The sequence below is a fragment of the Lagopus muta genome, chromosome Z (genome assembly GCF_023343835.1).
Source record: "Lagopus muta isolate bLagMut1 chromosome Z, bLagMut1 primary, whole genome shotgun sequence".
NCBI lineage: Eukaryota > Metazoa > Chordata > Aves > Galliformes > Phasianidae > Lagopus > Lagopus muta.
The window spans coordinates 54,276,384-54,288,507 of record NC_064472.1 but is presented as its reverse complement, the minus strand read 5'-3'; the positions used below and the strand labels follow the sequence as shown (position 1 = coordinate 54,288,507).

The window sequence follows — 12,124 nt, the reverse complement described above, 5'->3', positions numbered from 1 at the left end:
TAATATTATGGTTGTGTTTGACACTGCTGCCTCAACAGTAGATGGTTATAATAGAACTTAATCGTTGTATTCACCATAGGAAGCATTAGTTTAATAGCTTTGTTGTGTCGTGTCTGAATTCTCTTGTCCTCCAATAGCCCAAAGCAGCAACTGCAACTACAGCAACTCAGCAGACTAATTCCACTACTGGCATTAGTGTAACAACTGCAGATCCCACACCAGTCTCTGCACCAGCTCCTGCAGCTGCTCCTGTGCCAGTTCCTGTCCCTACCACTCCAGCACCAGCTGCAGTTGCTTGTGAATCTGCACCTGTGAGTACTCCTAATGAAGAAAAGCCAGCAGAAAAACCACCAGAGGCACCAACTGCTGTCAGCCTATCATCAAATGAAAGGTATGAATGGACCGCCAAAAATGGCTTCTCCATTTCAGTTGCTTCTAGTTCTGGCTTTGAGTTTTCCATTACAGTATTAGTCCAATCCTGTTTTCTGTTATATGTAACTTTTCTTCTTGTCTGTAACTTCAGTCTCTGACTCAGCTACAGTATTACTTTATACTTTTTCACACATGGGAATGTGGTCTTTTGACTGAACCTGTGGAATGGGGAATTTAATGTCACAGGAGTAGTTCTGCCTTCAGGTGTTTCAGAGTGACTGTGGCCCAAAATTTGTTATAGTGATATTCAACTGTGTGGAGAACTTCTGTTACCAAAGCTTTTCAAAGGGGTGTGTCCTCTCTTGTTCATAGAACTCTGGTTGTGTTTTGAATCATTCGTCATACTGGTTAGCTTTGAACCATGCTCTGTATTGCTCTTAACTTTTAGAAAGAGCTTTTTTTATTTTTTTCCAAAGCATAAATTAAAACATTGTTCTTAATCATGTAATAACTTAAATCCACAAACTTCAGTCATTCTGACTAATACTTGGCCAATATGCAGGTAGCTGTGAGAACTGGGATACTTTTAACCTCAGTTCTCAACATTCAGGAAAATCAAGTGCAAAGTTAGAGGTTACCTCCCTGTTCTATACTCTGGACTTTGCTCACCTGAATTTACATAAGTGTTGCATGGGATTAGAATCGTGTTAACTATAGTTTAATGGCCTTTGAGTGCTGCTTAGCATCAGGTCTTCATTTTTCATATTGGTTTGCAATTATTTTTGTATTATTTACGTGAATACCAGTGCATAGGACATTTAATTTTTGAAATGGTTGTACTTAAATGCTATCCAATATTGATTTGTTGTAGAGGAAGCAAAACTTTTAATTGGCTAATGTCCTGAAAATCTTAGAACAGATTCCATGCACTAAATACCTTAATTGTTGATTTAATTTTGCAAAAACATTAATTTGAGAAATTACATCTGTTTATAACAAGTTAGAAATGAGTCTTCAATTGTCAGTAGAATAACTTAAAATTCTTAATGAGTGCTTTTTTTGCTCTCAGTTTGTACAGTGGGTTCAAAGATAAAATTATATCTTTAGTATTAAAACAACTTTCCATGTTTTTCATGTAGAGACTGCAGTGTTGTAGAACCTGCAATAAGGGAGTCTCAGTGTAAATACATAAGGAGAAAGCAAAAGAATACCTGAGAAATACTCTGTTATTACCTGCCTTGATTTTTTTGCTGACAACTTCTTGGTTTTGATTTGCTTTAGAAGCTAAATTACTGAGGCTGATAGAGCATGTTTGTTGTGGTTTTTTTTTGTTTTTTTTTTTTTTTACCCTTGGCCTGGCCAACTATTTTTCTTTTTTGCCTTTAATCAATTGCGGTTGTAAATCTGAGTAGTGATAGATAGTGAGGCATACTTTGTTACCTGTCGTATTTCTAATGTCATCTTCTGAAAACTGATTCGGTATAGTATGATCTTACACTTGCTGTTGTTAGGAGTTGCCAGCTCTGTAGCCTGATTTAGATATGAAGTAGCTGCAGCTTCATGTCCCCAGGACTGTTAAGTACTGAGATGGAGCACATGGTCCCTGCACACAGTGTATCTGTACCTATATGTATGGCTGGCTGTGCAGATCAGCAAAGACCAAAAAAAAAAAAAGTACTCAAGCAAACATACATCAGCAGCAGTCTCATGCTCGTACTCAAAGGCAAAGCTTAGTACTGAAGAATACACACATGTATACCCAGAAAATGAATCCATCCAGTAGCTGACCATAATCTGTTCCGATAGCTGATTCCTAGATTTCCCGGTCTCTCCAGTCATTGGTGCTTGTACAAACAGCCAACCTCCTGAGCCCAGCAAACACATTCTAGCTATTCATATTCTGTACCTACTCGTATGCACATACACACAGTGGATCTGTTGTGGCTGTAGGCATGCGTTGTACCAATACCTAGTCCCTAGATGTTCTGCTCTCTTTTGCATGGATACACAAACAAATGGGTCTCTCTGCTACCTGACTGAGGCTAATGCCCTTACCTGTAGCTGATGCTCAGGTGCTACAGTCCTTCCAGCAGCTGACTCTGATTCCCAGCCATTACATACCTGGCTCCAACGCCTCTTATCCTGCTCAGCCTTGACATTCACTGGTGAGTGCATGCCAGTGTACACATCCCCATGCAGCGTGCATGCACTCCAATTTCTTCAGTTTGATGTAGGCCCATGTGGTCCATCCCTTCTTCAGTTGCTGGCATCTAGACCTCCATACTTTCTTGCATATTAAATGGATGCACTCTTGGTAAAGGAAAAATTATTTAAGGTTATGCCTAGGACAGACTGGTGATCAGGTGCAGGGCATGACCAGTCAAATACTGTTTATGTGTGACTGGTCCTTTTCAGTTGTCTTTTCTCCCTCTTCTTCACCCCATACTTTTCATTCACAGAACGCCTTAATATTTCCCTTTCCCTGCCTTTCATTCTTCCTCTAGATAGTCATGATAAGTCTTTCACAAGCTCCAAATGCTTTTTCTGGCCACACATGGTGAGTCCCATCACCCTGTAGGCAGTAGTGCCCGTGGTGACCTGGAGATCATCTCCTGTTGACCCATTGAGGGTGTCACCCCCAGCCTATCAGCCTGATGAGCTTCAGCTTGCAGCCCAGGAAAGAGCTGAGACAGGGGCTCCTTTGGCTCTAAGTGGGCTATCGGGGTTCATCTGCCTGCTGTTGTACCTCTGTGCTCTTTGGTGAGTCTTTTCTCCTGTAACATAATAATTTTGATACTTTGAGAGAAAATAATTGCAAATACCAGCAATCTGTTTTACTGGAAAAGTAAGATACTGATATTTTAAGAAGTGCTTCCCAATGACCTCCTTAGGTCCTTGCTGAGATCAAACCAAATTATACCATTGGATAAGGGGAGGTAATTAAGGAGACTGCTGTCTGCTTTGAAAAACCTTGTTCTCCCTTTCTTTAAAACATTCTAGCAAACAGATGGCTAATCCCTGAGCGGATGGGCAAGAACCAAAATATTGGGGGGTAGAGGGAGTGGTTGGTCTATCAGTGTTAAAAGTGGTAGTATTGTAAGTTTCTAAAATCTAGTCTTACTATATATCCAACTTAGAGCTCTTTGGAAAACCTTTTTATTCCTTTAAAGAAAAAAGCAAAAGGGGCCACTTAAGAGTTACAGCTGCTGCTGCTTTTTTGAAAAAAAAATAAAAATAGGAAGCTTTCCGAAGTTTTGTAATTACCATTGCACTTGTCTTCGTCTTACAGTACAACAGGTGATACATCTCGATCAAATCTTTTTGAGGATGCTATAAGTGCACTTGGTAAGTGGAGTGTTTCTTTAATGTAGACATTATTTTGGTGCAGCAGAAACAAATGACGGATTAGCAGATGTTGATATTTTCTTCTATATCTGTCATTGGTAAAGTTATGATCAAAGTACACTTTACTGAATGGAAGTTAATATCTTAGAACCAGCATCAAGAATTCTTTACTGAAGAATATTTCACTTCATATATTTTTATTGTGTAAAAGCAAGATCCTTATCATTCCTAGTTTTTTTTAATGCTTTCCTTAATTTCTCTTCTAACTGTTCAGTTTGAATTGGTGGGGAATAAAACAGTAGATATGTATATGCTTTTCTTTTTACTTTTGCTTCCTGGTGAGCAGGTCATATAAAATGTCTGCATTTATTATTCACCTGTTCTGCTTTGATAGTGCTGTCAGAGAATCTGCTTTGATTCAGTGAATCTGCTACTGTCTGTTGGGGATTGAATGTCTTCATATACTAATGTTCAGTTTACTTTGATGGTTTAAATGTCTTTTTTTCTCAGTGGAATAAACAGAATAAAAACAATAGAAATTACTGTACTTCTCTTGTGCTTATTCTCATACTTAGGAAATTATTAGATAAACAGTATCCCTACTTAAATTTTTGGAGGGAATTTTTTGAGTGTAGCAAGTTAGCACACAGAAATAAATAAATGATTTTTATTGTCTTTTCCAGTAAGCGTTAACCTGTATCTTAGAACAAAATGTTAAACCAAAATATCTTTCACATACATTTTTGTATAGAAGTATTTGGATGCATTGGAAGCAGGTGTTATGACTAAACGGCCTAAGATGTTCTAAAAGCAAGAAAAGCTTAACCTTTGTTAGTAACCACAAGGTTTAGTCTGTTTAGGGTTTTGGATTATGGTGCTGGTGTAGACTGATGAACTGTGTGAACTGAAATAGCTAACAGGGCACTGTAGGAAACTGTCAGTCTACTTCTGTTGTGTTTAAAGTACCAGAGGTGCTACAAGCTTCCTTAAATACTAATTATTGCTTAATGACAGAGGTGTGATCATCATAAATACTCCTGTTAATAGTAATGACCAACTATCTTAATTAAACTGATTGTCTTGATACAGATACCTACGAAGCTGATGGAATGACTTCTTTCTTTTTAGTGTAGGAGAAGGGGACCACCGTGCGTATCTGTTTTATATGAAGTTCTTTGATTGGTTTCTAGTATAATAAACTCATGTCCCTAACATTTGAAAGCACAAGACACCGAATGTAGTTTTCCAGAGAAGCATGCTGCCGAGTTATATGCCAAAAGATTTCTAAAGGCAATAGGCATGAGCTTGTTTCCTTATTTTAAAGGGAATTCGCTTGCCCAAATTCATGCATCCTAAATGGAATCCTAGACGTGTTTGTACGTGGCTTCTCAGTTATACTGTCTGAACATAATAGATTTCACTTAAAAGCAGAGATTGTTTTCTGCTGAATTGCTTTTGTTTTGAGATCCTGGAATAGGCAGCCCAGAGAAACTGTGGGTGCCCCATCCGTGGAGGCACTCAAGGACAGGTTGGATGTGGCCCTGGGCAGCCTCATCCTCTGAGGGACTTTAAGGTCTCTTTCAACCCAAACCATTCTGTGATCCTATGAAATCTGGCCTGGGCTGTGTGTTATTAAACAGCAGAGCAAGTGAATGTGTACGCTGAATGGCACTGGTGTCTTGGTGTATACCCCAGCATGAGCAGCTGTGGCCAGCAGGCAAGCACACTCAGCTGCAGTCTCACAAACATTCTATTTAGAATGGAATCCTGGCTGTATAGTGATACTGCTTGTGTGCAATTCCTGAATTGCTGCTGTTGGTCTCATGTTAGTAGGCTGTGTATGGAGTACATGTGCTTAGATTCACAGTACTTCTGTTTCCTTCTTGCTTCTTTTTTCTGTACAAAATCTATCATACTACTCTGGTCTCCAGCAAGCTTTTATTGGAAAAAGCACTACAGAAATGTTTAAGTAGTAATTAATTAAATGAAAAGGTATTCTGTGTGCTCTTCGTTAGTCCATGATCGATAGTAACAATAAACTGTTGGTGGATAGGAAAATATGAGCAAAAAGTTAAAAAAAATTACTGTATTGGGTCAACTGTTTGGCTTTTTTACTTTTTAAAGATATGTACAATAATATATATTTTTAAGGCAAAGTTTGCATGATTGCTTATTTTCAGAAAATGAATATATAAAATAATGGTTATATGTAAAGACGTGTATGTACCTTTGTTTAAGCTGATTAAATTTTCTGATTTGAAGTCTAAACAGTGGGTACCCAGACTAGCCAATAAATGTTAAATCATTATTTATGCATAATGCACAAGTATCTTCGTGCTAGTGCTGTTCTATTCTTTTGAATATTTTTAAAATGTTTTTTCCTTTTTGTTTCTGAGGTTTTTTTAGACCTTGTCTCTGTTTTCAACAAGTGTAAAAGAAGCAGTTTGTGAAGAAATGATTTTATTTCTATACTTGTAGTATCATGAGCTGTCCTTAAACTGTTCCATATACAATATTTGTACCTTTTTGTCTTGATATCCGCAGGCACAAACCAGGTTTAGTCCATTTGTACTCAAAAAAAATGGAAACTTAGTGTGATGGATGTCTAGTCAAAAATACATTGTGATGATTTAATCCTCACTCAGGTCTTGAGATTCTCCTTTAGCCTTCTACATGACCTTAATTGCTCCGGGTTCAGTTAAATTACTTTGATTGTTGTCACCAGCTCATAGTTAATAGACAATTATAATTTGATGATAACTTTGTTATCTTTCTAACTGTAGCTTAGTATAAGGTCTTTCTTAGGGAAAAGCCTCAGTGACTAATAGAGTCTGACAAGCAGGTTTCTGCCTAAAAAGCTTAATTTCCAAACTTAAGCTGCAGGAGACTTTTCTTAATTATATTAGGAATTGAATATTAGCTGTAATGATGTCCTTGAGCTTTAGAGAAAAGCATAGAAAGGGAATAGCATCTCAATTATGAAGTCAGAATTGTTACATGTTCTGCTTTTTTCAATTGAAGTTTGTAGTATGTTCATTATCCTAGAACTCTGTACTATTCCAACCAAATGCATAATGAAACCACAAGAACATGTTTTGATAGAACCATGGCAAAGTTAATGTGACTCTGTTTACACTTCGGTGAATGATTTGAATTTGGATAGAAGTGACATTTCTTCATGGAAGCTTTTTATGTTTAATTTTTTTGGTACCTTATTCACTTACAATGGTCATCGTGTTACTTCTAGTGACAGGTCAGTCCTATGAAAATATGGTGACTGAAATCATGTCCATGGGTTATGAACGTGAGCAAGTAATTGCAGCGCTGAGAGCCAGCTTCAACAATCCGGACAGAGCAGTGGAATACCTTTTAATGGTGAGCAGTTTCTTGTGTATACTCCATTCTTTTGCTGTTTCTTTTGTCCTCATTCAAGAACTTCTTGTTTTATTTACCTGTTATTTTGAATATTGTTTTAATCATGTGCTATAGGAAATACTAAAGTTACTGTTAGCTACATCTGTCTCTTCTTTGTTCATATTCCATGTGGATTTTTGTGGCTATATGTATTAGGTATGCCCAGTTCCCTTGGTAGCTCAAATGGCCAATGACCAATCCAGACATGATTGTTGTGATGTTTCACTGTTAACATTGGTTTTATTAGCATATATAGCATCACCAAGGCAGCACTTCAAAAATTCCTGTTTATCATTACTACTAGGTGTACACAACAATCATATTAATGTGTTTTGCAAACAGAAGAACTTGTTTTTATTAACAAGTGCTTTACTTATGCAACGTTCTGGACAATAAACAATTTCCTTCTTCAAAAACACAATTTCAAAAGTGAAATGGACTCGATTGACTTGAGAGGTAATAAAACAGTAACTTCACTTTAATGGAAATCTTGTAAGTTGTTTTTGGGTTTTTTGTTGCTGTCTTTGTTGTTGTTGCAGTTCTAATTACATCTGATTTTAAAGCTAGATGGCTTGAACTAATCCCTGCAGAACACGAAAATGAAATTTCTGAGGGACTGATATGAAAACTGATCTACAGCTGCAGTTTCCCTTTTGTAAATAAAATGTTTCATTAGTAAATACAACTACCAGTCACTGGCATGGTTGCTACTCACAGGAATGATCCCAAGACTTTGTAACCTGCAGTTTTTAAGTGGGCAACAAATGTTTTGAGTACATGAATGTAAAAGTTACTCTCATTTTGTAGGGGAGCAAACAAAGGCTTTGAATTCTTGATACCTTGAGGGGTGGTGTTTCATTCCAGCTGTCGTTAATCTGGAAATCTCAGATATTTCTTTTTCATGCCTTGAAAAGTGTTGATTTTACTGTCTGCTCACTGTGCATTTTGTTTGTGCATGAATCCAATGCCCCTTAGAAGCGTTGCATTTGCTGTGCATTTCCCAGCCACATACAGTGTGTAGGGCTTTTCCAGTCAGAATAGTATTTCCCTGCTTTAGCTTATTTGTGTTCAGGAAGTCCTGAAGAAAAACAGTGTCCTTAAAGTAGAGTTTTAACAGGTGGCATGTTTGTTTATCATACAGATCAATTCTGTCCTGAGTAGTTAATGTAGTAGTTCAGAAGGCCTGTGGGTCTTTCTCATGCATATGTGGTTTCCCTTCTACTTTTTGTTATCCTTTTCTGCGGAAAAGTATGCTCTCCTTGTTCTGACAGCTGGAAAAAGGAGTGAGGAGAAAGACTCTTGTTCTTGGATAACATTAGTAGACAGACTTAGAAAAATGCTATTGGTACAGTTGATCTTTTAGACTGTTCTTGGTCTAACTAAATAAGCTCATGACCATTCTGCTGCATCAGGAAAATGTTTTCTCAGTTAGTATTATTCCACTGATAACTAATTGATCTCCTAATTTAACAGCCTCCAAATGATGTGCAGGGTAGTTTTAGGAGCTCTTAAGTACACACAATAATTGTGGTTTAAAGAATCAGTACCAAAAAAATAGCCTATAAACTGTTGGAAAGGAAAGGTGAAGGCAGTATCAGTACTTAATGTAGCTGTTCTGTAGATTAGCACTGAAGAATCACTGACAGCAAGTGGGATCAAATAACAAGCTATTCAATTTTTATGGCTTAGTTTCTTAATCTTATATTGTCCTATATCCTTGAGCTGTGTAGAAGGAGATTTCAGATTCTAAAACACGTTTTTTCTGTACTTCAGGCTTGTCTTTGAGAGGCATTTAGATTCAAATCTGGTTTTGACCAAAGGTTTTCTTAACGCCTTAATTAGAGAAATGTTCTATCAGTCATTCAACCATCTAATTCTTTACAACCTCCTTGTCCAAAAATGCGTATGTTCCTTGGGCTGTGCCTGATATGATTATTACATGCACCTGTGGTGAACAGTGTCAGCTAAAAAACCACTCTGGTGTTGGGTGAAACTGTAAACGTTTTACCCACTGTGAGGCAAAAAATGCTCTTCTCACAGTTCAAGTAATGTTTACACTTCAAATTTAAGTTTACAATACTTGATATCATGCTTGTATAGCTGCATAAAGGAGGTGTATATACCTTACTGATTACCATCACATATAGTCTTGGTTTGTTTGGTAGTTTGTTTGTTTTTTTGATAGTGATACTTCAACATTGTATTTAAGAATTGAGACAATATTCAAAATAGTAAATTATCTCTAACTGAATTTGGTTAGGCCAGTTTCCATATTGTTTCCATTCAAGGACAGACTTAAGGTTTAAACAAACATGCACTGTTTGGTCTGGGTACAGATTGCAGTGACAGTACATGCTTGAGAACATGTGAAGTCAACCGGTAATTCCAGAAGGTTAACCCATGTTTGTAGGATAATGCTCCAGTACTTGAAAGGAGCATATAAACAGGAGGGGGTATGACTGTTTACGTGGATGGATACTGATAGGACAAGGGGGAATGGCTTTAAACTGAGACAGGGGAGATTTAGGTTAGATATTAGGAGGAAGTTTTTCACTCAGAGGGTGGTGACACACTGGAACAGGTTGCCCAAGGAGGCTGTGGATGCCCCATCCCTGGAGGCATTCAAGGCCAGGCTGGATGTGGCTCTGGGCAGCCTGGTCTGGTGATTGGCGACCCTGCACATAGCAGGGGGGTTGAGACTAGATGATCTTTGAGGTCCTTTTCAACCCAGACCATTCTGTGATTCTGTGGAGTCATAGAACAGATTGGCTTGGAAGATACCTTAAAAACCACCCAGCCCCAACCCCGTGCCATGGGCAGGGCTGCCCCCCACCAGCTCAGCTGCCCAGGGCCCCATTCAGCCTCGCCTTGAGCTCCTCTAGGGATGAGGCCACAGCTTCTCTGGGCAGCCATGCCAAAGAATTCCCTCCTGACATGTAGCCTAAATTGCCTCTCTTTCAGTTAAAAAACATTCCCTTTTGCCATGTTGGTACACTCCACATCATACCTTAGTTCATGCATTATAATTGAATTCCCAAAAATCTTAGAATGGTAGGATATTCCAAGTTGGAAGGGACCATAAGTGTCATGGAGTCTAGCTGCAGGCTCCACACAAGGCGTCCCAAAAATCCATATTTCCGAGTGTGCTATCTAAATGCTTCTTGATCTCAAGCAGGTTTTGATGCTGGGCAATGTTTCTGTAAGCAGAGTACAACTCTGCCCTGAAGTCTTACTCTTCTCTTCCTACTGTTTATATTTAGCTTAACTGATTTTTATGGGAAAAGGTATTTAAGCAGTGCTCTGTAGAACAGTGGTAGAAGAGTTACCACAGAATTATGTAATAAATGTATTTTTCTCACCACTTTGTGGAAGGAAGAATGTGTAGCCAGTTGATGGAGTCAAAGTTGTAATGAAGTGTGTGAGTGGGAACATTTGTGTTTATTCCACTGAGTGGCCTAAATACAGACTTGATGTTTTAGGCAGCTTATACCTTGATGTTTTCGTTAGTTCTCAGATAGGGCAAAGTTTTTCCTGGGTCACTGTGCGGTTCTGTGTTTTTATATGTGGTTGTCACATTGTATATTTATTTCTTTAGTACAGCTACAGTGGTGAATGCATTGTGTGAAGAGCACACGTTACAGCAGAGTTTTCAATTTACATTACCTACCACTGACTTCTGTGATAGGTGTTTCAAGCATCTTATTCGTCCGGTTGCACTGATGTAGTGGTTTGTCTGTGGTAGACAGCCAAGCCAGATGGCTGCTTGCTCAGTTCCTTGCACTGACACAGGGCTGAGAATTAGAAAAAATATTCTGAAATAAGAGTCAGTTTAATAGATAATGCAAAAATTATACTTGCAAAGCAAAACATGAATTAGTTCATTGCTTCCCACTGACAGGCAAGTATTTAACCATCTCCAGGTGAACAGGTTTTCATCACACTTCAAAAAATAACAAAAAAAAGCAAACAAAAAAAATGCTTGGGAAAGCAAGTGCTTTGATTTGAAACATTGCTCCCTCTCTACCCAACTTTTATTGCTGAGCGCATCAACATCCTTTGGTTGTTGGAGTTGGTTGACCAGGCTGCATCTCCTCACAGTTTATTGTGCATCCCCAGTTGCTTGCTGGCAAGGCAGCACAATAATCTGAAAATACTGTGGTTCTATAACAGCTAAAGCATTGATGAATTGTCAATACTGTTTTCATCACAAATCCAAGACACAGAATCATACAGCTGTAATCAAGAAAATTATCCCTGTGAGTAACAGTACAACTGTAATTTTTCAGGCATTTTCACAGAAGATTTAGTGAATGCTGACTGTCAAACTGTTCTGTTGAGGAAAGTGGTTGAAAGAGCTATGCTACCTCTTAATTTCTTATCAGCAAAAATTAATTTAACTGATCTAAGTTCAATTATCATTGTGTAATATACAATCCTGTTGCTGTGATGTAACTTTGTCTGCAAAACACCGTAACATAAACACTGTAAGCAGTTAAGTAAGTAAGTTATTCTATTCATATCAAATATCTTGGAACATAATTATTTGTTCATGGACTGAAATGTGCTTTTAAACTGATGTGTTAGATGCTTTACCATGACGAATTATTTCTGTCACAGAATGCTCCTCCACTTGTAAAAGCATACCTGTCACAGCATCTTGCTTTGTATTTGCAGTGGAAATAGTAATATTTTTCTTTGTTCTGAAATCTAAATATGTGCAGTATTCTGTAGGTAACAATGTCAACTGTGGCTTTAGGGTATACCTGGAGATAATCAGGCTATGGCTGAACCAACTCAAGCAGCAAGCACTGGTACCTCTCAGTCTTCAGCAGTGGCAGCAGCTGTAGCAACCATACCTACAACTGCTACTTCACTTGGAGGTAAGAAAGACTATTCTTGAGGAGATAGAATAAACGTGTATTGAAGCATTCTGTGCTTCTGTGAATTCGAGTTCCTGGTAATTCTGAACTGATCAAAGTGAATTGATAAGAGC

General features: G+C 38.1%; 1 protein-coding gene across 2 annotated transcripts in view; it reads left to right on the top strand.

Moving 5' to 3' along the window:
• The window catches only part of RAD23B (RAD23 homolog B, nucleotide excision repair protein), a 35,736-nt gene that overhangs the window by 17,647 nt on the left and 5,965 nt on the right, over positions 1-12,124 (top strand). For both annotated transcript variants that reach the window (XM_048930772.1, XM_048930773.1), the window contains exons 4-7: positions 138-391; positions 3,662-3,717; positions 6,965-7,092; positions 11,888-12,011. In XM_048930772.1, the coding sequence (XP_048786729.1) occupies positions 138-391; positions 3,662-3,717; positions 6,965-7,092; positions 11,888-12,011 (562 nt within the window). The remainder of the gene's footprint in view (positions 1-137; positions 392-3,661; positions 3,718-6,964; positions 7,093-11,887; positions 12,012-12,124) is intronic.